The sequence below is a fragment of the Lineus longissimus genome, chromosome 2 (genome assembly GCF_910592395.1).
Source record: "Lineus longissimus chromosome 2, tnLinLong1.2, whole genome shotgun sequence".
Lineage (NCBI taxonomy): Eukaryota > Metazoa > Nemertea > Pilidiophora > Heteronemertea > Lineidae > Lineus > Lineus longissimus.
In genome coordinates, this window is record NC_088309.1 from 28,926,717 (window position 1) to 28,951,709 (window position 24,993).

The window sequence follows — 24,993 nt, forward strand, 5'->3', positions numbered from 1 at the left end:
GAAGGTATCTCCAGCATCTTCTTTAACATTAAGATTAACGGATTAAATCACACAAGACATTCACATGATAAAAAGACTACATGTGAACATAGGAGGGGATTACAACCACAGCTAATAGTATAAGGTGTAATTCTCACACACAATAAAACAATATGAATGAAGTCATTACGAAACACACTGGTGTTACTCACATGTGTTATAGAACATCATAGCAGTGACCTGACGTGAACCTTGTCGATACGGATGAGCGGGAATGTCACACAAGCAACAAGATAATCCCAAGATAATGTTGTACTACACGCAGAGGCCGTGTGCTGATCTACCATTAAGCAAACACCTCTCATCCACAATAAATATCTCTTTTACTGGAACAGGACAGTCCCATTGTCTTGGGGTGAAACTGAGATTTGAACCTGTGGCTGTAGTAATTAGAGATAGTGCTAGGAACAGGTTCAACCATTAGGTAATGGGGGTGGCAGATGTCCATCACAATGAGGTGAGATGCTGAGCAAGGACAATATAGATGATCGCTTTTTCAAGAAATGCATTATCAGCAAAGAAAGTGGTGATATTTGAAATGGGCTTCCCTTGAAATGTACGCCTGCAATAGATGAGTTGACATCTGGCCATACAAATTTTAACCCGATTGCGCGGGTTATTCAAAGAATTCAGAAACAAAGTACAGCTTAACTGGAACAAGTTGGGTATCCGCTTCTGAGCTCTCAAACTCTGCTTTCATCATTCACTATCAAGGCTGAGAAGACAATTCTGAAAACTGCTACAGGTTTTACCTCCCACATCCGTTTTTATTTATTTCTCTTATTCCCTTGAACACGCCCTTTCATGTTCAGTGGGTTTTCAGGGAAAGTGTCCAGCCCTCCATATTGTGCATGTCCAAGGACCAACTCATCATTAAATATGCCACGAACCTACAGAGAGCGCATCATCAACAATGACTCACATCCTCTGCATTTCACAGAATGTGACATTTGCACTTGAAGAACAAGGTACTGAACAATGAGGCGACATTACTCAAAACACCTCAAAACAATCTAGTATCGTCCAACAAAAGGTAACCACACAAAAATGTTATGACTGAAAACAAATTTCAGGAAATCATGGATACTCACATTTGCGCTTAGACATATCATTGTATATCAACATGATTTGGAGAAATAAAACGTAATCCTTCTGACAGACTATGTTCCTGCCAATGCTATTAGCCTTGGTGCCAAATACACAGCACGCGTTATGATAATGCTGGAAACAAAGGAATCCCGAGCTAGCGCCTCATACCGAGTCAAACAATGAGCGATCGATAAGGATACGAGAACTGTATTATCTGTTTCATCAACGCACAAGGACTCCCACAATTGATCGAGCCCTTTGTTTGTCTGAATCAAAGGACGCTCTCACCATTATTAATAGAGTTTTGCTGCCCTGCCAATACCGCATTTAACAAAATATCATGAATGATTTGCCCTGAAATACCCTTGCAGTTACCAGCTAACAACTCATAAATTGACACAGATTGGGACCAATGATAGGAGCGGGCAATCAATAGGTGATACAGGGACAGGGTCACTTGAGGCAGGCAAAGCATGCACCTCGGTCAATACCAATGACAGGCTTGTGTATGGAAGGAGTGATAATCTGAAGCAGACAGTAGCTGACTCAAAGCAACTCTGATGGACTAAATGTCAGAGGGTAAGATCAATAATTCGACCCTTTAGCCAGAAGGGGCTCTTCTGTAGGGACCCAATGGCTGTCATCTCAAGGATGTTGCCATCATGAGACACTATATGAATACTGTATTGGATTATACTGAAGGCAATATACAGTACATGTGCGTGGCATACACTGGACTCAAGCTGAAAGAATGACCTGCTCCCCCTCTAGGACTAAGAGCTGATGGCACTGAAACCTGAAGAAAGGAAAGCCTGCCAACGTGAGATCAAAGCTCACCTTAGATGCCTGAGACCAAGTCGGTTGACGTCAGTCGCAGCAGAAAAATGAATTATCATTTGATGATGAATACCGCTCCTGCCTCGGGTCATCTTGAGTTGTACATTGGTGAAGGGATGAAGGTGGAGGTCGTTGATAGGCGTGGTGATGAGGGGTGACGTCGACGGTGAAGGTCATGCACGGAGGGTTATGATGATGGAGGTCATGAAGGAGTTGGGCTGTCTGGAGGGTTATGATGGTGGAGGTCATGACAGGAACTATAAGTCCAGGGGGATGGTTGAGAGAGTACTAGGAGTTGGCTTGTTGTTGAGGATGTCGGTGGATGTCATGATAGGGGTTGGACTGTTGTCGGGGTATGGAGGTGGAGGTTATGACAAGACTGGGAGTTCGACAGTGAGTTGGATGACAGTGGAAGTGATGATAAGAGTTAAGCTATCATGGGAGGGATGTTCAATCTACAGGCGTAGGCAAATTACCCCTAAAAGAGTACAGGGAGCAGTCCAGTGGCACACTAGAAGTCAGTGACCTACAGTGCTCCTCATGATTAGATGGCGGTGCCCTACTGTAACATCACGCCCAGATATGCTTGAGGTTAAACAATTAAGCCCCGATTGACGTCATTCGTATCCAGGTACTGAACTACCAACGTCATCAACGAGCTACAAGGTTAAACGGCTTGGAGATTACGTGATGGAATGGAAGCAATAGTGTTTACTGATATCAAACAACCAAATCTCTTGTGAGAAAATTGAACACAGAACTGTTTAAATAACTAATCTCAATTCGACCTATTTTCTAATCAGTGAAAATCTTTCCTGCTGACAATAAAAGCTTTCCAAATATTGATGTTTTCTGTCCAAAACTAGTGCAACATATGATATTGATAATGATGTAATAAACTGTAACCATGGTGATGAGAAATCAATACGCTAAGGAGACTGTTTGCTTCCAGCTAGGCCTGACTGTCTCATTCGGTTTTCCAAGCGAGACAGAGTGGAGCACATCGCGTGTAAGATTGGTGACCATCAGGAACAACACTGAGAGAACATATGTGTACATAACCAGCTTTCTGTAGACAAAGAACAGCCCCAAACAACTACTGACTTCATCATAGGATGAGAGAGGTTGTCGAGCCAACATTGAGAAGAAGACCAGTCAGTTAAAGCTCAGTAAGTGTGGTTGTTGAACCTGACCAAAACCAGAGCATACCGTCAGACATCAAGCTAACTATCATCTTGTGGAGAAGACAAGTTCGCCAAGCTGTGCAATTCTCTCATGTCTCTTCAAGACATACATTGTACATTGTTCAAGCAACAATGGTGCTAACCTCACTGATGTTATATTTTAAGTGAAAGGAGACTTACTTATTTCTCGAACATGGATAATCAGCCGGGCAACAAGGCCCAAATAATCTTCCTGAAATAAAAAAACAGGAGAGAAACATTTCAATCCGATATCAAAATATTCATTGCAATAGTATTACTAATACTATTCTATCACTCCATTCAAAACATTACTACAACATGGAAGATTAACAAAGTACTTGATTTCTCAGGGCTGTATCATGGAACCAACCGAGCCATTAGGAGTGATGTGCTGCCATCTACTAACTGGAGGTGTAATTGAGGTCAAATCTATGAAAGTGCCACAAGCTATTCCACTTTGATCAGCAGCATCAACTTGGTATCTGGTAATGGTAGCATGCAATATGTGACAGATGACACCAAAATGGCTACATGTAGCATGAACAGGCCTAAGTCAGATTTGGGGCAAGAAGATCTTCCCCCGACTGTCTCCATCTGTACAGCATTTTCATAGAACTATACAAGAGACAACACGTTACAAGACCTGGAACCAACAGCTACAAGTGAACCCTGGACAATGAGTGACTCCTTGACTTTGGAACTAACATCATCAACTGCAATGACCTGGACAATGGGTGACTCCTTGACTTTGGAACTAACATCATCAACTGCAATGACCTGGACAATGGGCGACTCCTTGACTTTGGAACTAACATCATCAACTGCAATGACCTGGACAATGGGCGACTCCTTGACTTTGGAACTAACATCATCAACTGCAATGACCTGGACAATGGGTGACTCCTTGACTTTGGAACTAACATCATCAACTGCAATGACCTGGACAATGGGCGACTCCTTGACTTTGGAACTAACATCATCAACTGCAATGACCTGGACAGTCAATAGGTCACTGGCAGACTTTGGAACCAACAGGGCAATTACCTGGACAATGGGTCAAGAGTTGATTTTGGTTCTTCTACTCTCGGGGATAAGAATGAAGTTGGTCACTCACCCGAGACTTTGCTTTCAGGAAGACGTGATTCTCCATTTCCATGCTTGTCTTGGTGGTTGGATTGCCCGCCTGACGCACTGCTTCTTCACTGGAAAGATGCCCAAACAAGACTTTAGAACTTCATTAGGCAAGATTGGCAAAACTAGCTGTAAATAAATGCCCCAAAACTAGCAATTAGAAGCTTCTTGACAATGAAGGAACTGGTTGCGGATCTGAATTTGATATTGAGCTTAGACTAGAGATCTATTGGAATAGTCTGTATTAAAGAAAACCAAGCAGGATATTTTGCCACATCGATGACAATACAATACAAGAACTGGGCTTGGAGCTTTCACTGGGCATGGTTCGGGTAAGAGGTTAAAAAACGTAACCAGATTAAAAATGAAGTTAGGCAGAGTTAGTGACTTTGTCTTAATTTAGGTCACAAGCCAAGTAATGATGACATGTTCCATGTCAGCGCTGTATTCCAGGTCGTGGCCAACAGATTCCTGGCAGAGATGGAGAATGACTTGTCCCACTAACTTACCAGTTAGAATACATGTATTTAGTATTAGAATTAGAAATCAAATCACCAAATCAAATGCCTTACTTTCTTGACTGAAAGCCAAAGTGATGTCAACTCATTCAAGGCTAATACTCCTTTGAGACCTTTGAATCGACACTGACCACAGTCCGCAAAAGTCGGAACAAAATGTCCAGGTTTTGTCTTTAATTCCCCGTGTACACTGAGAGTGATAAGTAACCAAGGAACCAAACAGTAACCAAGGTTCATGTGTGTGCATAACCAAGGTTCATGTGTGTGCACAACAGGATACAAATTCTGGAAAGGTTGTTTCTAAATCCTCAAAACCAAAACAACAGCAACATGCAACATCTCTTCAAATCCAATGAGGCATAGCGCCGTTGTCTCATATTCCATCATACTCTTCTCTCCTATCACAACACTGACATCAACTACACCTTGTGCTTAAAATAGACTTGAGTAAATGTCAGCAGTTCCGTCTGATCAATGCTTCATTCACACTCACATGACGGGTGAAAAGCAATGACATTTTGGGAAAATGCCATGCTCTTTTGCTAAGTAACATCATACTCGTTGAGACTGCATCCCTTGATCTTATACAATCTCTGCTCAATGATGAAGGGAGAGGGACACCAGTCTCCAGACATGTTTCTATAATTGGGTTGGGTGAAAATCAAAATAACCGCCCCTCTCAAATGGAACAGAAGACAACTAGGCATTTTTTAACCCTTTTGCTGTCAAAGTCACCATTTTTATAATACAATTTAAAAACATTTCCCCTGGCCCACAGCCGGGATACACCGGGCGGCCGGGATGCCAACTTGAGGAAACACTTCGTTGTAAAATAAGGGTAGTGGATGACACCAAGAGGCGGGTTCTTCACCGACTTGAAAACAGTGCTGCCATCTCATTTTTCATTGTGTAACTATAACCTGGAAGTGGAACTTGAGGGACTGCAGCGCTGCATGAACGATAACTGGCGGTGCGGACTACTGTGCGACAGAAGTGCATGAATCTCGTCTATGAATGTGGTAAATAGCGGGTGCATCACAAGCAAGACGACTAAAACACTAGGCCATACAATTCATTGCTGATCTTGTCATCTTTGAAATGTCGAGAGAACCATTTTGCTTCTGATGCACTGACATTGATGGTGTGATGCATTATACATAGAAACACTCGAGAGTGCTGATCTCTGACCCAGTTATTCTGTGATGAACCTGCCTTGAGAGACTCTAGAGTGCTGAGAGTCCCTGATGCCTGGGGATCTCTGATTCAGTAACTCTGTGATGCACCAGCCACACCGTCTAGACAGACTCTAGTGCTGAGAGCCCCTGATACCTGGGGATCTCTTACTGAGTAACTCTGTGATGCACCAGCCACACCGTCTAGACAGACTCTATAGAGTGCTGAGAGCCCCTGATGCCTGGGGATCTCTGCAGCCAGTAACTCTGTGATGCACCAGCCACACCGTCTAGACAGACTCTATAGAGTGCTGAGAGCCCCTGATGCCTGGGGATCTCTGAGCCAGTAACTCTGTGATGTACCAGCCACACCGTCTAGACAGACTCTATAGAGTGAGAGCCCCTGATGCCTGGGGATCTCTGAGCCAGTAACTCTGTGATGCACCTGCCACACTGACTAGACAGTTTCCCTGTATCTCGACCCTGCAACTTTCAGCACATTCAGGTGCGTCAAAATGAACGAATTCGGGGCACCTTACAAAAACCCATCTTCTATCGCTCTTCCACCCAGACGTCTCACAACCTGGTTACATGTGGAATGACGTGACGTCACAGGTTGTAAGCCTGTGTTTCAATGCGACGTCTTTGATGACGTTATGTCTTACGAGTCCGTTATGATGTAAATCCTGGTGGGGGATAGATCGGAGTACCGAGAACCCCTTGCCTTGATCCTGTGGCTGTGCACAGGCCCCTGAAGCCTATTAAAGTTAGTGGGATTAAGGCTAAGCAATGGGATAAGCCAGGAAAGGAGGTATGAGAAGGGAAGACTGAGTAGGCCTACTATGACTCTACAAGATGGGAATCAGGGGCCTGGCCTGTGGGCTGTGGCCCGTGTGAGGCTAGGCAAGTTAGCCCACCAAGTTAGCCTGACCGTCCCGCGTAACCAGCCCCCAGGTGATCGGAATGTTGGTTTTTTAGCACTGCACTGGGGCTTCATCACATACATACATACATACATACATATATTACTGCAAATAGGCTTTTTAGCCTGTAGCAGGTTTTTTCTTCTTAAATTTTTCTGCTGATTGCGGGAGTGCGGTGGGGTGGAAGCGAGGGTTTAGGATTGGTTTTGGGTCCAGGCTAAATGACTCAGATTTGTAGTGGGCATCTATCTGGTTTTTAAATACCCCAAACCCCAAACATGCCTGAGAGTGAGAGAAGCACAGCCATGAGCCGATGAAACAGAACTGGTGAATCATTGCCATTGGTCGGACTGAATCATTGGTCGATTGGAGGAGAGTGAAAGAGTCCCATCTAAAACTACTCACATTTGGGACATTACTTTCCGACGAAAGCCAGGTGTCCTCCACATATCATCCGGCATAGCTTGTTGCATTTGTTTCTCATCCATCTTCCCCATCATCTTGGCAGTTTGGGGTATTTACACACACATGTAAGATAAACCAGGAAGCCAGTGAGGCTAGATCAAGAGTGTTTCAAGGAGGTGTCATGGCGGGTATGTTTATGTATCTATAAATAGTTTCGGGAACACCATTATGAAGTTATGACATCATCAATGGAATTCCGAGTGGTACAAGTACACAGAGGTCTCATTAGGGGCTTTTTTTGTATTCATGCGCGGCCAAGCCCTAATCGTAGTTCTTAAAAAATCATTGATTTCTTGGTTCTCACAGTATGCCAGTGTTGATTTAGCAATTGTTTTGGCAAAGACTTGTTTTTTGGAGTTTCTGAAACCTAGAACGCTACTCAATAGGCGGCTAACAAGAAACTACGCATTTTACTGTGGTTGCCGACGTATGTGTACACTGAACTTGGAATGTGCGTCGGGCCCGTGTTGAAATCCCGTCCAGTGGGGGCGTGGAACCGGGTAGGGGTAAACTGTGGACGAAAGTGTGGACAGCGGCCCTCCAAGTTTGGTGGGCTGGCATTTCTTTGTCTTTCAATATATTTAAAAGAAATTGCAGTATATTATGCATTATAATCTTTTTGATGGGTCAGCGAAAGAAAAAAAGAAAAAAATATTATTTTGATGGGTGATTTTGATCAATGATTGGACGGGCTTTTTTGAAGGTTTTCGAAGTGGCCTTTGACTTTGTGGACGAGGTCCAGTGTCCAAATGTGGACTAATTATCAAAGAATTTGTTGAAACTGTGTCCACACTTTCGTCCACACTTTCGTCCACAGTTTACACCTACCCCGTCCAGTGCCAGTTGGTGCGTTTTTCGCTGATTTGTGCAAAATTCAACATATCTCAAAAGTTCAATGGTTGACCCTCAATTTTTTTTTGATTTTTGTGTAGCGTAAGCAACTGTCTTTCACTGGAGAATGGTCACTGTAAGAATTATTCAGGAAAAAATGTAAAATATTTGGGGTTTTCCGTGATTGTCCGGCCCAATTGGCAATATAGCCATTTGGGATGGTGAACAGAGCCAGGAGAAAATGCGATGCTTATGATTTATTTAAAGAAATAAAATGCCCGATTTAACATCCTGCAGAATCAGGGGAATCGGGCGTTTCCAGTGATATACGACACAAATGGGTTGTCCACATGCAATCACTTTCGAAACGCATTTTAAAATAGATGTTACGTCCTGTTAATGGGGCACGTCATCATCGCTTTCATTTGGGAAAAACTCCCTATCGAGACCAGAGGCAGGGGATTTCAATATCATTATTCTGAAAAGTAGGCGAACTAGCCCCGGTGTCCCCTACATTGTACTAGGCCTATAGGCCTACAAAAAATATCGAGAGGGGGAGTATTTTCAAAATCACTGGTTTGTATTATAGTACGTGGTAGGAGTAGGCCTATATACTGGCTATTTGCCTGCCTAGCAAAAACCTGATCTCGCTCTCGCTCTATCCTTGGAGGAATTCCTCCATTAAGCTCTATCTGATCTCTACTCTAGACTAGTCTACTGTCTCAGGATGGGAGTTCATGTTGTCGTGTACCTTAACCTTACCTTACAAATACAATTACAATACCTGAATTAATTAGGTAGTTAAGAATTTATTATAAAGGAGATTGATTAAACACGAATTGTATCTTATGAGATATTTTGCACTAAAAGTGGTCGACTCATAAACTTGTTCGATGGTGAAATATATGGGGCGCCATTACAGTCAAAGTAACAGAAAATCTGTCTAGTCTGGAGTGATTTCACTTGATGTCATCACCAGCCATGCTGGAGGGACAGACAAAAGAAAGCAAGCCCAAATGACAGCCTTTGATTCAGTTAACTCGGGGACAACAAAATCATTGTCCTGCCCTACAACATAGCTGAATGTGAAAACTCTATTGTGGTTTGGTAAATATATAGACCTTTTCGAAGAAGACAAATCAGCGCCGAAACAAATCAAATAGGTAAGTAGGTAGGCTAAGTAATAAATATTGTATTGATTGTTTACGTGTAGTATTGTTTCATTGTAGGGCAAGTGGACATCATCCCCCACATGTGAATGCTCACTCCCTGATGTACTAGCACAAGGACTGAACAAAATGTTGGCTAATGTGGCTATTGCTTCTGTCATTATAGTTGGAGTCTTTGCAATATTCCTTGCCCTTCCCATTTTTGCACCATTTATCAAACTGATAAAGGAGAATGCTCCATTTTTTATAAGAGAATACTTTCTACTCGGTCGCAATATTCAGGAATCTTCCGTTCAGTTGTTTACAAAGGATGAGTTGGCAGATTACGATGGGACAGCTGGAAGCAAGGGATTGTATGTCGCTGTCTTGGGGAAGGTGTTTGATGTGTCTGCGGGAAAGCAACACTATGGACCTGGTGGCAGTTATCACTACTTTGCAGGTAGACTAGAACTTCCAGTTCATGTTCTTACAATTTACAAGATAAGCTTAGGACAATACTGTGGACAGTAAATGCAAAGTATTTATGTATGATATGACACTTTCTGGTCTTCAGGAAGGTTTCAGTGAATATTATTCTCTGGGAGTAGGTTGTTTGAAAATCGCAATAAAATTGCTGAATAATTATTGAAGGAAAATAACAACAACATTCACAACTGTTTTAGGTAAGGATGGAACTCGAGGTTATGTGACAGGTGACTTTGGTGATGGTGCTCTTGATGACAATGTAGAAGACTTTACTCCGAACCAAATGCTGCAGCTCATCGATTGGCTTTCATTCTATGAGAAGAAAACAGAATATAAATACATTGGTAGGTTCTTTGAGATTTAATGAGCTATCATAACAAAGCATGTAAGAAAAACTCTCTTCATATGATTTAAGGACCTGTGTAGCTCGGTTTGGACTGCAGGTATTCCACACAATAGGAATAGGGTTTGCTATTGGGGGAAACACAGAACTGTATCTCTGAAAGTAGCAGCATTCATATCCCTGTCCTGACTCAAGAATGAGACGATTTTATAATTGTTACAAGCAGTCAACTATTCAAATATCAATATACTTTATTTTTTTCCATATTTAGATGCTTTTAATTCTCTTACTGCAGGTAAAGTGATTGGTCCATTTTATGACAGCAGTGGCCACCAAACAAGACGGTTGAATCAAGTGATCCGATATGCTAAGAATGAACAGAAGAAGGAAGATGCTTCGAATGATAAAAAGACACAGTTCCCTCCATGTAATTCAATGTGGAGCCACGAGGAAGGCTCAGTGGTTTGGTGCACGACTGATAGGTGAGAAACTCAGTAACTGTCATGCAGCAGACTTCCAAACCTACTTCTCTCAGTGTTGAGTGGCTTGCCGACCTCCAACTCTATCTCAAGCTGTATTACTGTCACCCAACTGGTATTTGTATTATTCAGTTTTTTATTGTGTTCTTTGTTTTTAGTGGAGGAATAAAACGAGATTGGGCTGGAGTGCCGCGGCAGTATTTCGAACCTGGACAGGCACATCCTCGATGTGCATGTGTGAGAGACAAAGGACCTCCTACAGGACAGTGGAATAGTGAGATAGATCGCGGAGATCTTCATGATCCCACTCTACGACCGTACACAGGCTGTGATGAACGATCACCATTGTGTAAGCTGCCTGAGTCTTGACAACATGAAGAAAAGGAACTTTCTTGGATAGTTCCGGAATGTGATATATTAGCTGTTTGTGGATCATGAATTTACAATGTTATTAATAACTAAAATTGGATTGGTACGGAAAAAATATCACAAGCAATTTCTTACAGATTGGTGAATCCACATTCCATAGTTTAAGAGAGAGTATTACTTTTGAGATCTTCAGTAGATGTAGAAGATTCGTTTTGTAGTTAAGGTGTTATTCCTATTAGCTAATCATTACTACAGCTGCTTGATGCGAAATATTTAGAATCAATCATAGCATGTATATGTTGATGTAGAATTTGGATAGTTTTACAACCCTGTTAGCTTTATCAACGTTGGCATTGTTTATCAGGATGTTGGACACTTGAAATGTTCAGGAGTGTACTTAATTTTTGGTCCTTGAGGGACTGGTCTGTTTTTGTATCATTAATAATGTTCTTATAGAGACTTGTATTATAGTTTAATACATTTCTAATGAATTGAATTAATGTTTGAAGTTTTTCTTCCATTGGTTTATACTGGCCCACAAAGGAAGACTGCTGCAGTATCTGCTTTTTGCAAATCTTGGGATATCATGGTTTGAACAGTGAAGTAAACAGTGGCCCTTCCCCTCAAGTATCACAAGAAGTACTCCAAAGGTGGTTGTGTTTGACCGTGGAACACTCGAATTCTACCTCTATAAGCTGGCAGTGAGAATGAACCCTGTGTTGTCATCATTATACAGATACAGTACAGCATACATTCACCGATACTATTCGGTCAGCAGAGACGAGGCTTCCAAAAGATCAAAGGAAGATGGCAAGCTTGCACTCCCTTCATGGCTGCTTCCAGAGTAGCATGACATCACCCGTTGCCACTGATACCATTTGCCCTGTCCTCGCTCCTGCAATGGCCCTTTTCATCGCCTTCGTCATTGCCCATTCATTCATCATTGCCACCATCGGCCCTTGTGATTACCCTAACCATGTCTTTATGCTCTTGGTGTCAACTGTAAGCTGGTTGGAGATGGTAATCTTCACACTTCTCATCTCATATACTTATCTTTCATACATGTACATTTCCTGTTGCCGGTGGACTGAACAACAGCCTCTGCTTGTTACAGACTACACTGGACCGGCCTCACCCCTCTTAAGGAGAGCCTGGACTGCCCAGGGTGTCTAGTTACATGCTTGGTTGAGTGTACCGAGTACCAGATGATCGTCACAGATAAGCTCTGTGCATTGCAATACCCAGACCTGTCTGCCCCATGCCACCCTCTGACAGCAGGATATGCCGTGGTTACGATTGTCTGCAGATGACCTTTACTCGACTGTCTGCTTTACTTTGAAGCTGTGTGGTTGTGTATGGGAGTGCCAGTGGCCATGCCCCATTAGCTATAGCCTGAAGAACAATTGTGGTACAACTGTCGCTCAGATATCCATGGCTGTGATGATCTTAGGCCACAGGCCCGACATGATTTATAGTCCACATGGGAGACCAATCAGGTCACAGCCTTGAGACAGTCACAACATTGGCAACCAGGAATACTTCACATGCCTGAAGGACCATCCACGAGCTGCAGCATGGAGTGGATCAAGTTGGGCCGACTTGTCATGCCAGAGTTCATCAGGTTATGTTGTACTATTGCAGTGTCATATTTCAATTGTCCGACAGACACTGAGATTACATCAATATTGATTATACGGATTGGAGGGAAGGGAATAAATGAATACCGAATTGATGTGACACCTTTAATGTTAGACAGAAAACGTACATTTTAACAAAATACAAAATTCACTTGTTTTTGTTAGTTCTTTTTCATAAGTATTCATTCAGTGACAGAGGTCAAATCGATCCTCTATTATACATATTTTTTTACACTAACTCCGATGATTTACATCATCATATTCTTCTAGTTTTACAGAAACAGTTGCCAAATCATGATATTTGCATAAAAACGCCGTTTCCAACGTGAATGAATCCTCAAACCCAGGCAGGTTATCCCAGGAGACCCAGACACTAAACTAAACAGCAATTGATAACCTCACTAACCAAACAAGGAGTAATGCATTTCAATGTCTCTCAGTTTGAACAACTTAAGCTGTGAAAAGCATGGAGACCAGAGTCGTTTGACTTGCATTGCACCCACACCGCTCATTCCAATCATAGCACAGTACCACTTGGGACTTCTACTGCATTCATTGAACTCCCACTTGGTTTAGAAAGTAGCTTGAGACTATCAATTGCTGGTAACATTACTAACATACACCATGGAACACCACATTAGACAATGTTGTTGGGAGTGAAGACCAACCATAAACCACATTCTTGGGTATAGAAATTAGGACATTTGCAAGTGTGCCAACCTAGAATTTCATGCTGCCAGCCAATACAGCAGCCACTCATTTACAGTAATAAACACCCCCCTCTTCTAACCCGTAACATATTCTAGCTTGTTGGTAGTCTTGCAAATGCAGACAATTAGAATCATGGAGAAGAGAGATGGTTGCTTCATAGAAGCAGTTCTATAAAACTGAAGCCAATTTTATGTAGGATATAGATATATACAGTGTAAATCTTTACTCATTTTTTAGGTTCTGGATTTAAAAGCATTTTGCTTCCGACAGGATATGAAACAACACCCTCCTCACATAAGGCAACACTACCAGCACCAAGAGATGTCGACGCTTACCATTAAAGCTAAATCCCCCCCATCAGAATTGCTTTCACATTCTCAACCTATAAATCGCTTAAGATTCACTTTGTATATGAAGACTTGTCAGACGTGTGAGCACAATGATATTCAGTGTAACCTACTCGACACAAAGCACACAATTCTTTTAAATCGTCATTAATTTTCGAAATGCATTATGAATTTCTGGAACCTCTTGTTTCTCGACTTCTCTTATGATAGTAACTGCACAAACATTTCATACCCCATTAAGTTAAAACATGTCAACAACAATATCTTGGCTGTCACTTCACATGCAATGAAAATGTAGAAGGTGTTTTAGCAAGACATGCCATTAGATAATTGTTCGCACTGTTGTACCGAGTGGCGGTATAAAATAGCGAGAAGTAGAGAACAGACATCAGCAGCATGATGAAACATTCTCACAGTAGTTCTTTAACTAAATTATGAAAGACGACCTTCCTTTTTTCCTATTTACAGCTTTATAGAGGTTACTTCCACACAAGTACAAGATTGGCAAATATTGTGTTTGGAATTGAGTGTTCAATTGAAAAAACTCCTCAAGTCTGTTTTGTTAAGTCAATACGGCTATGTAGAAATTGAATCGAGAGTCAATAAATTATAAAATAACAAGGACAAGAATGATGTCCACTCGCTCTGCTGAGTTGTCTTATTAACCGGAGGACTAACATACGGATGTGTTCTTTCCCCATAGCTTGCTCAGTTTCTCACAAGCCACAGCTTACAGTAGCCTAGGTAATCCTACTCGTAGAATGTTTTATCAAGACGGAATCCTCCACAAGAATATACACACAATGCTTGCTATCAGATTGTTTATACTGTAGCTTCAAGAATAAGCCAGTTGGTGTAATCAGTCTACAAGTCTTCATCTTCACCTTCTGGTAGACATGTGCTTGCCGCCTCCTGCAGAACAAAAAGAGATGCTATGTTAAACAAAGAAAACCAGTTGGGCCACACAAGTTTTTGAATGTTAGGTAGAGGTGGCCTCGGAATCTACTGAATGATTACTGATAAGTCATCTATCGGTAGACATGTCTCATGTCACGCGCACTCGGTCCTGGCAAAACATTCTATTACAATCACACTCGAGCGTACTCCATCCCAGCATGTCAATGGACAGACAACTGCCTTAAATTCTAAAGCGTTTTCTTTGGAAATAAATTTGAGAAGAAACACTGCAAGACTGCATGATCAATGTAATCTTAGACAAATGGTCTTACCCGGATCTCCTGTTCATAGATCTGTGCCAGTTTGGGGTCCATATGAACATCTGGTGGGGTAAGGGCAGGCATTTCAACGAATTCTAAGTTAGGATCTCCAACCAATTTTCTTCCTAACCACAAGAATGGCTTTTCGAAGTTGTAGTTACTCTTGGCACTAATGTCGTAGTACTGAAAGGCAAGAACAGTAAGTTTAACAGAGACATCTAAACTGAACAGTATTACCCATATCACCATTCTGATTTGGGACTTCACCTCTATTGGTGTTCAGGGGTTACAACACCTGAGCCTCATAAAAGTTGTTCAGGACTGCATCCAAGCTCGACCAGGATTTCAACTGTCGACCCTCAGATCGAGTCACGACACCTCAACCAGTATGCCAGCTAAGCTCTAACATAGTTGGCACATTATTTATCATCAGGATTGGACTTGGAAAAGAGCATGGGCCTCAGATTAGAGGGACTATAATATCAGATCGAGAGTCAAGACACCTCAACCAGTATGCCAGCTAAGCTCTAACATAGTTGGCACATTATTTATCATCAGGATTGGACTTGGAAAAGAGCATGGGCCTCAGATTAGAGGGACTATAATATCAGATCGAGAGTCAAGACACCTCAACCAGTATGCCAGCTAAGCTCTAACATAGTTGGCACATTATTTATCATCAGGATTGGACTTGGAAAAGAGCATGGGCCTCAGATTAGAGGGACTATAATATCAGCATGAGATATCTCAGACACAGAATCATCACTGGCCACAACATTTCCTCAAAACACCACAAATGGAAACTTGGAAGACATACCTGAAGATTTTTCTTTCTGTGGAAAACGATTGATTTAGCTTTGACTTTTCTGTCTTTAATGTCTACTTTGTTTCCACACAACACCATTGGGATGCCTTCACAGACTCGTACAAGATCCCGATGCCAGTTTGGTACACTTTTGTAGGTCACCCGAGACGTCACATCAAACATGATTATAGCACATTGACCTGCAAGAGAAAATACAACTATCTCAACTCATATACGCTCCAATCTCTGAAACTAGGGACATCAGATGGGAACTGGAAACATTTTATCAACACCCAATTATGTGGGGTTTGCATTGTGTAGTCTAAGCCTGAAACTGGTGCTCTCTCAATCAATCCGGCACACTTACCCTGAATGTAATAACCATCTCTCAAACCACCAAACTTTTCTTGGCCAGCCGTGTCCCATACGTTGAAGAGGAGCTTTCCTCTGTTTGAGTAAAACTCCAAGGGATGGACTTCCACACCGAGTGTGGCTGTAATGGAATCATTATGAATATGAGATACTGCAGAAAATAATTCATTATTGGAAAGGGATGGCAGATTCGGTGACAATTATTTCTTGCAATTCACAAGAACTATATTTAAGGTGCAACTTTGCCGCATCCTCGGGGTGACGTAAGGAGAAGAACCAACCAAGCAGCAGTATCCCTGTCTCCGATGATACAGAGAAGTTGTCCGCATTGAAGAAGACGGACTCCCCAAGAGACTGCTGATCTGGCATCAGGAACAAGTTAGTGGCAAGAGGAGAAGGGGCAGGATATGTGTCAGACCGTGCGGCAGGTGGTCTTGGTGAACACTTAACTGAAGCTGCTAATGACAGAAGGTAATGGCGAAGGTCCCTTGTCCTTTTGATGGCTCAAATAGTCATGTTGCTGCAGTTAAACTCAACCTACCCACATATTTCTTTTCGAATTCTCCAGTCTGATGACGTTTCACAAAGGTCGTTTTGCCCACACCACCATCTCCAACCAAAACGAGCTGGAAGAAAACAGATTCATTTAGAAAAGGTAGCCAACATAACTCCTTTTTGAGATACCAAAATGCATTTGTCTGATCTGAGAAATGAAGGTTTTCTAAAAACCTCATCATGGCGAAACTGACTCATTCACACTAGTTTGAAGTCTTTTTGTCACATAATCAGGACAAGCAAGTGTTTTTCCACCGCTGGAAAGATCAGGGTTAGCAGAAAATGAGGAACAGAACGCTAAATGAAAAGTTAGTTACCTTGACTGGGGGAATCTTCGGCTCGCTCATGTTGATGACTGGAAGAAGGACATGGAACTGGTCAAAGAAGTTGCCAAATCATTCATTTGACTGATCAATAAATAGGTGTGAAACTGCTAACAACACAAGCAGACAGTAATTACACAAAGATCCTGTGGCACAAACACCACAAAAGGAGTCTCGGGAGTTTATAGATTGTCAAGGTTGGGTGATCTTTTTTGCCATACAAAGTACAATAACAATATAGTTTTTTACAAAATTGTCCACAAATGAATTGACCACAATGACACTTTGATTGTTGACAATCAAGACAATACAAACAGTGATAGGCTTACCAGTGAGAACAGTGACTTATTAGCAAAACAGCTTTGGCAGCTTGAAAAGATAGGACTGTCTGTAGCTATAGTACCACACTCTTCAGAAAACGCATCGGATTACAATGTACGCACTGTTACGTACATCGCGACGTTACGTCGTGCGGAGCGCCCGGCGACATCGTTACGACGTTAGCTGATCGACAGTTTGGTACATCATATCACACTTCCTATTTCCGCATCTCATTTTTGTTTTCATGAATTAGGGAACATGGTCACTCGGTGACATAGACACACACACTCAGTCATGCCAGTGCAGGTGGCCAAGAGTAGACTTTGCACTCTCCCCATGGCCTGAAGTAACTTTTTCTTGGATTCATCATCATAATCATTGGTTTTAGAGCATGGCCAATTTGACCTTAGACCTTCCTCTTGAACATTCCAAAATAAGGAACAATCAATCTGAATGAATGAAAATGCGTTGCGGAATATTAAATTGTACACAGTCACAGTACAAATGATGAAGTCGTCCAAGAAGGAACAAAAATGAAAATAGGGCCAAATGTACGCTAGAAATGACCAACAACTTTGAATTATCTAAAAGAATGTAACATATATAATCGGTACAAACCTTATATTTTAAACGGATGGGGCAGATAAAGTGTGGATTGTGAAGAACAGCAGCCTGCAATCCAGAGAGTGGCGCAAGATGAATGAAAAGAACAGTCCCGAACTGGTTTGAGCTGGTTTTGGCGGGTATGAACTGGTCTACGACCAATCATGTCAAATCGTTGTTCAAGGGGGATAAAATTATTTAATTTGTGTGACCCTCTGAAATGGCAACCAGAAGGCTTTACTCACGTGTAGATTCTATATTTTTGATATTATTTTCTGCAAATTAGAGCGCGGACCAAAGTGACGGAGTTGACGGTCGATGTTATATCCAATCCGCGTTAGGAGGTCATGTGATGTTTGAGATTTCGCGGGAAATGAAATTGTAAACAAACGCACGTGCGCAGTTCAAATGGCAACAATTGCCGCTTGGGTTTTCCTGGTGTTTTGAAAAGGGTTTCAGGGGGACTATAGGTAGGAGCTGGTATGAGCTGGTATAAACCAAGTCCTTGAGGATAGGTTTATTTAGGACATAGTCAATTGAGACATTAAGTACCACAGAACCCAAAAAAGTATGAGGAAAATGAATAAAAGGCTGTTACCTAAGTATATATACTTGTCCCAGCTGAAAGCCCAGTTGATTGTGACAGTGCTCTGGCATGTTAGTCTCTGCCTTTTAGGCCATGGGAATGATTAATCCAGTTTACCGTCCGATAAATTAAAAAGATGATGTAGCCTTTTTCATTTTTCATTTTTCATCATTCATTATCGGTTTACAGCCTGCTGTCACAACCAGACCTGATAGACAGGAGATGCTGGCACAACCAGACCTGATGAGATTGCAGACCTGCCACAACCATACCTTGATCATGAAAATCCGAGAGATTTGTATGTGTCAAATTGACCAACTTATGTCTGTAAGTCACACACTCTCCGAAGACAGTCACAACCCTGGAGGAGAGACTAAAAAATTGTATTTTGCTTCATCATTACATGACCGGAGACTGACCCACAGATTACCAGCTCAAAGTCAGCAAGTAGGATCTGATATATTGAACTAGTCAATACTCAATATAAGAACATGGTCGATCGAATTCTCCGTCTCATCCTAGAATCGTGCAATGTAAATTCAACTCTGTCGCCCACCTTCCCGACATTAATTTGTTATAGCAATTGACTATCATTGTGACAATTAGGTTACAAGGGTGAGACACCTCGACGTGACCACAGAGAAGACAGTTCACAGCCTTGCTGCCACAGAGACAATGTTGACACCTGGCCTGACTGAAAGTAGACATCCCGATTATTTTTATCGAATTGCCCTATTCCTCGGTCCCCCAATTCTCATCAATGGCAAACCCACTACAACGTGTATACAAAATGTGCGAAGAAGTACAGCGTCAATATTTTCCACATTTCATGCCGGTGTAACATCTGTGGTTGTTCCCCATGTTTCAGTGTTTCCAAACAATAGGCAGCTAGAGAGACCATGACTTTTCAATAGCGGGGATACACAGAAATACTCGTCAATCTATTTTTGAGCGTTCCCAAACAATGAGGGGAAACACTCAAAAACAGAAACACTCAAAAACATTACACCGGGACTACGAGGTATTGTCCTCACTATAAAGAGGTGGCAGCATAGACCAATGACCTGCAACGCAGCTGCTACGTAGTGGGGTTAACACCATGGATGTAATGCAGAGAGAATTTGCACAGCATATAAGGGACTCGATAGGTAGTATATTGATAAGATAAACCACAGATTAAACCAGGTTCATACTTGCTTTGACTTGATGAATGACGGATCTGAGGGAGCTGGTTCAGGGGTTCCAGCTGTAAATCGTCCCCCGCCCTAAAAACGGGCGATATTTTTAATTTTTAGTAATTGCCTAGTTCCATTTTCTTAGCTCAGATGGCAGCACCAGAGAAGATGAGTGTCGTACGGACATATCAGCTTGGAGGACGTACCGGCGTGTCCTTCAGAAATGACTTCTATCAATGAGGCACTAATACTGAACCTATAATGTGACCAGGCCAATCGGAAGGATAGAGGCCCAAGTCTCAGTGCCCTTACGCCATGGGAATGATTAATCCGGTTTACCGTCCGAGAGATTTAAAAAGATGATGAGGCGTTTTATTTCATTTTTCATTATTCATTCTCGGTTCTCAGTCTGATTTACTGGTCAAAACATGTGTGGTAGAACGTTCAGTTCCAAGTCATCATTTTCACAGCTCAATGCGGATGGTTCGAATACAGCTATGTCTTTGGAGACACTGGGTCAAAGCGCCGGAGTTGATGCCATCAATATTGCCCTAGAAATACCCTAAAATTAGTGCTTATGTCACCAGAAAAGACAGCAACACTTTTACTTGATCCCTCGAGTCTAAACCAATGAGACAGTACCGTTCACCAAGTTCACCATTTGAACTGCGCACGTGTGCGCAAAACGGGATTCTTGGCTGACTGGTGACTGGGCCACTTAGTTGGTCACCACCAAAGTAGACCTACAAAGATCTTGTTTGGACATAGTATGAAACCAGTTCTCTTTACAATTACATTTCCCGCGAAATCTCAAAGATCACATGACCTGCTAACGCGGATTGGATATAACATTCACCGTAGTTGACGGAAGTTGAAGGAGGGCTTGGTGCGCATGCGCAAACAAAGCCAATCTTTCAGTAGAAATAATAAATTGATTAATTTTTATGTGTTTTTATCCTAATGAACGGATTATATGACTTTAACTCACCAAAGGATATTTTCTCAATTATCTATTTAATCTAAATCTTGGAGTGTATATGCAGGGAAGATGACCAAAGATCGATTAGCAGCCCTGAAAGCGGTAAGTTTTCCTCGGCTCGATTCCGATCCCAAAGGCCAAATTTTCTCAGACTGAGACTGCACACCCTTGTACATTTTGTACAAAATGTAGACGAAATGCACTGTCAGGCCAACCCAAGCAAATGAATATTAATTTCATACATTGAGAAATGATATTTTTTGCTGATCTTCATGTTTTTATCCGACAGATGGACCGGAGCAACTTGACAATTCACTGCCATTTCCGCCAAAAAGGTCATTATTAACCTCGGTCGGTTTGTTGAGTGACGAAATAAAGGGCATTTGCCATTTCTCAATCTCATACGACGGGCGGATATATAGTACGCCCTTATATATATGCCCAAGACAGAGCCAAAAAGTAACAATGCCAGTGAATAGGGCTTTTTCGAAGAACTCCAAAACTAATCAAATGCACACACTCCGAACATGTCAGAGGGCGTTAGCTGACTTCGGACATTGCCTATAGGCTAGAGACACAGGAATCCTTTGTAATGTTCAAGGTGAAACGCATGACTGGTCAGCACTAAAACAAATTTCTTCGAATTCGTCTATTCTTCAGTCGGGCCAGATTAGTATTCAGGTCTTTAGTCTAGATTCTGAACTGTTGACTGTTGTATATTCTGAGTCTGAGTGAATTTTTGGGTTCCATGACTATCCGTGGCAATGGCATACACACAGAGCAGACGACCATGTCCAAGACTGTCTGACCATGCTGACTATCAACAAACCCACAAAAGTGACACAGTCTGTCTCAAAATTCTGGCTGCTGAGAGCTGGAGCTGCAAAGCCCAGTCAGGTATTTTCAGGTAACCAGTGACTGGTTATCTAGCCTGCTTCTAAGCCTAGGTAACCAGTGACTGGTTATCTAGCCTGCTTCTATAAGGTAACCAGTGACTGGTTTTCTAGCCTGCTTCTATAAGGTAACCAGTGACTGGTTTTCTAGCCTGCTTCTATAAGGTAACCAGTGACTGGTTATCTAGCCTGCTTCTATTAGGTAACCAGTGACTGGTTATCTAGCCTGCTTCTATTAGGTAACCAGTGACTGGTTATCTAGCCTGCTTCTATTAGGTAACCAGTGACTGGTTATCTAGCCTGCTTCTATTAGGTAACCAGTGACTGGTTATCTAGCCTGCTTCTATTAGGTAACCAGTGACTGGTTATCTAGCCTGCTTCTATTAGGTAACCAGTGACTGGTTATCTAGCCTGCTTCTAAGCTGGTCAAAATGTTATTGTTGGTTGACAGTGACAGTTTTGTTTGGACTAATTTTTGGTTTGCTTGAGGTAGAACATCACCAATGAAAAGCGGAGTTTTCATACAGAAGCAGTACAGCTACCAAATGTCTTGCATTCCTATGGTTTCCTTGGTGTAGCCTAGTTGTATGTCAGTTGTGTTATTTCAGTTTGTGTACATTTTACAGCTAGAAGTTAGAAATGCAATGAAATTTTATGGCGGTGCTATTTGGTTGCTCTGACCCTGCGTAACAGTTTCTCACCATCTACTGTCCAGAACACTTGCAACAGGTCTTCAGATAGTTTTCTTCCTGTTTTAGGCACAGAGTGATGACGATGATGTGCAAGATGATGTTGCTGTTAATATTGACTCTGGGGGTTTCATGGATGAGTTCTTCGAACAGGTAGGTACAAATCAAAGCACTTTTCTTCATTGTAATTATAAAGCAACTCATTTGGTTAGCTCACTATAGCTGCAGTATCTTTATTTCTGATCCTTGACTATTGATAAGCGCATAATATGCTATTGCAGCAGATCTTTGAATTTCCCTTAAAATACTAATAGTCAACCAGGTCATCGGTCAACACGTCCCTATGCCATAATCGTGTATGCCAAGGGAGATCAGTATCGACTGGTGACCAGGTCTTTGTAAGACTTATAAGGAGTGCCAGCTGTCTTCTCTTTTTTCAGGTGGAAGAGATACGTGGGATGATAGACACTATAGCGACGAAGGTTGATGATGTCAAAAAGAAGCACAGTGCAATACTCTCTGCCCCTCAGACTGACGAAAGTAAGCAATTTCTTCTTGTATATCAGTATTATTTCCTCTGCATCAGGAACACATCAACCTCGCCCTGTCTAGAGATGTGCATTGGGTAACTAGTCACATCAGTCTTACAGTCAGTGATTTCGGGAGTGTGACTGTTCTGGTTGATAATCTTTCTTCATTGCGAGAGGGACTTAGTTTACCCTGAGTCACCAGTCTTGTCCATGCCATTCATGACAGAAATGTGCAAATTGTCTCACAAAATGTGACCCTTGTTTGTTAGTCGATTGAATGAAAAATTCAATATACAGGGTGGCCCAAAATTATTTTCCCTTGCATAATGGATACACTATAGAATTCTATTGTGCAAGGGAAAATAATTCTTGGCCACCCTGTAGAGTCCGGTACAAGCCACATGTGAGCAGAATGAGTTATGGGGATCACCAGTTTTCTTATGAATTTAGAACAATCAGACATCATCGTCTAACACCCATTATTTCATAACTGAATCTGAACTCTTTTAGCTGTCTGTATTTTGACCAGGGGTAGATAAGATCGAGATCTGCCCTCACCAGGTCACCTCATGAATATTCATCTCTGAAACGTTGATTATTGTACATGGCTGCCGCACAACAAAAGTTGGTATGATAATGAGTGAGTTATCTCTTTTACATACTGTATGGCGACCGTCTCGTGTATAAAGCACGCTAGGCTATTGATCTGACTCAGGATGCACATTCATACAATCTATGTATCCAGGAGCTACCTTCTACCGTAGCTCGATGCTACGAAATGGAGGAAGAGGCGTCGCTGTTGAACGCTTGCTTCGTGATATGGTTACAAGTGGTGATATGTCGTAGAGAGGAAATTCAAAGAAGAATCATGCGAATCATTTGATATCAAGTGTGGTAGAGGTGTCATTCGCCTTCACACTTCACACACCCAGCCTATCCTGAGACATTTCAGTAGAACTCAGATGAGCTGCTCATTCAGTGCTATTTGGTAGGGTTCAGGCCCTAAAGTCTCATTCCGATTAGGGGCTTTGAACCAGGGACCTCTTCATTGCTGATGTGAGTCCAAGCCACTACCCTAGTACACAGTGGCTGCCTATTACGTGTATTATGCAATTGAGAGCTGACTAATTAGAGGCGTGTGTGATGTGAGCTGACAGTTATGCTGTCGACTGTGATTCGGTAATCAAATAGCTGTCCTTCAGTCTAACTGTGAAGTAGGTGGCTTTCCTCTGCATTCCTCTGCATACAGCATGAAAACTTGTGAGGTAACATTTCTGTTACATATACAGCCTTGGTTTTGATGAAAACATTTCACATGGTCCATAAATAGCCACAATATGCTGCATGTTGACCTTTAGTGTATGAATAAACCAATCAAAGCATTACATCATTAATTAATGCATTCTAAAGAGTAGTCATGAATTGTTCAAAAGCTTATTGGCAATACTTCTTTCATATGACCAGGAGCAATAGGTTATAATCAGGCCTGCACTGTCTTGCTTGAGTGATCAAACAAATGAATAATGTGGGAAGATGTCTGACACAATGGACCTGACTGTCAACAGTGGCACGTCCATAAAACACCGGACCAACTCTGGCATTTTTGCACTTCCACCTGTTAATTTTCCCCTCGAAAACGCTAGGGCTCGAAAACATAGCACATCATGTCTTCAGAATCAGATATTCAAAAAAACATTATGTGATGATGCCAATTTGCTCTCTGATTGGCTGGCTCATCAGGATTTGTGGTTGCTGTATTTACACCTGCTATTCCCACAACTCCGAAACACTGATATGAAATGGCAGCGTGCACCCCATTGGTGCCCCCTGAATACAGATCTGACATTCACCTCAGCATTTTTGAGGCTTGTCTCTTTCCAGCAGAACTGTGAATGAACATTCGCCCACTCAGTGTTATACATACATACATACATATATTACTGCAAATAGGCTTTTTAGCCTGTAGCAGGTTTTTTCTTCTTAACTTTTTCTGCTGATTGCGGGAGTGCGGTGGGGTGGAAGCGAGGGTTTAGGATTGGTTTGGGTCCAGACTAAATGACTCAGATTTGTAGTGGGCATCTATCTGGTTTTTAAATATATTTAGAGACTCGGCGTTAACAATATGGTTCGGTAGGCTGTTCCATGGGTCAATGACTCGGTTTGAGAAAAAATACTTTCGTGTATCCATCCTGGCTCTAGGTTTGTTGAGTTTAAA

General features: G+C 42.0%; 4 protein-coding genes across 26 annotated transcripts in view; 2 read left to right on the forward strand and 2 right to left on the reverse strand.

Annotated features, from left to right (window-relative positions):
* LOC135483421 (mediator of RNA polymerase II transcription subunit 15-like) overlaps positions 1 to 7,500 on the reverse strand; it is a 30,551-nt gene extending 23,051 nt beyond the window's left edge. For 5 of the 14 annotated variants that reach the window (XM_064764322.1, XM_064764321.1, XM_064764320.1 and 2 more), the window contains exons 1-3: positions 7,320 to 7,500; positions 4,285 to 4,372; positions 3,330 to 3,381 (exon numbers count right to left, since the gene is read on the reverse strand). In XM_064764322.1, coding sequence (XP_064620392.1) covers positions 3,330 to 3,381; positions 4,285 to 4,372; positions 7,320 to 7,414 — 235 coding nt within the window. In that variant the 5' untranslated portion in view covers positions 7,415 to 7,500. Of the gene's footprint in view, positions 1 to 191; positions 378 to 1,130; positions 1,238 to 3,329; positions 3,382 to 4,284; positions 4,373 to 4,873; positions 5,195 to 7,319 lie in introns of those variants that run through there. The other 9 variants (XM_064764325.1, XM_064764324.1, XM_064764323.1 and 6 more) reach the window with 5 other exon arrangements.
* A 1,167-nt stretch (positions 7,501 to 8,667) lies between these two features.
* Positions 8,668 to 11,543, forward strand: LOC135483423 (neuferricin-like). Of its 2 annotated transcripts, none has more exons than XM_064764333.1 (5): positions 8,668 to 8,786; positions 9,440 to 9,818; positions 10,042 to 10,188; positions 10,483 to 10,669; positions 10,825 to 11,543. In XM_064764333.1, exons 2-5 carry the CDS (start codon positions 9,509 to 9,511, stop codon positions 11,033 to 11,035), a joined length of 855 nt encoding a protein of 284 aa, XP_064620403.1. In that variant the 5' UTR covers positions 8,668 to 8,786; positions 9,440 to 9,508; the 3' UTR covers positions 11,036 to 11,543. The 2 variants fall into 2 exon arrangements, with proteins under 2 accessions (XP_064620403.1, XP_064620404.1); XM_064764334.1 differs by having other exon boundaries at positions 8,674 to 8,798.
* A 1,220-nt stretch (positions 11,544 to 12,763) lies between these two features.
* On the reverse strand, positions 12,764 to 18,096 carry LOC135483424 (GTP-binding nuclear protein Ran-like). Its single transcript, XM_064764335.1, has 7 exons — positions 17,942 to 18,096; positions 16,997 to 17,034; positions 16,666 to 16,750; positions 16,120 to 16,245; positions 15,765 to 15,952; positions 14,960 to 15,130; positions 12,764 to 14,642 (listed from the first exon to the last, which is right to left on the reverse strand). The coding sequence occupies exons 2-7, from the start codon at positions 17,024 to 17,026 to the stop codon at positions 14,595 to 14,597; spliced, it is 648 nt and encodes a 215-aa protein (XP_064620405.1). The 5' UTR covers positions 17,027 to 17,034; positions 17,942 to 18,096; the 3' UTR covers positions 12,764 to 14,594.
* A 2,494-nt stretch (positions 18,097 to 20,590) lies between these two features.
* LOC135483425 (syntaxin) overlaps positions 20,591 to 24,993 on the forward strand; it is a 51,058-nt gene continuing 46,655 nt past the window's right edge. For all 9 annotated transcript variants that reach the window (XM_064764339.1, XM_064764338.1, XM_064764344.1 and 6 more), the window contains exons 1-3: positions 20,591 to 20,768; positions 22,318 to 22,401; positions 22,689 to 22,788. In XM_064764339.1, the coding sequence (XP_064620409.1) occupies positions 20,736 to 20,768; positions 22,318 to 22,401; positions 22,689 to 22,788 (217 nt within the window). In that variant the 5' untranslated portion in view covers positions 20,591 to 20,735. The remainder of the gene's footprint in view (positions 20,769 to 22,317; positions 22,402 to 22,688; positions 22,789 to 24,993) is intronic.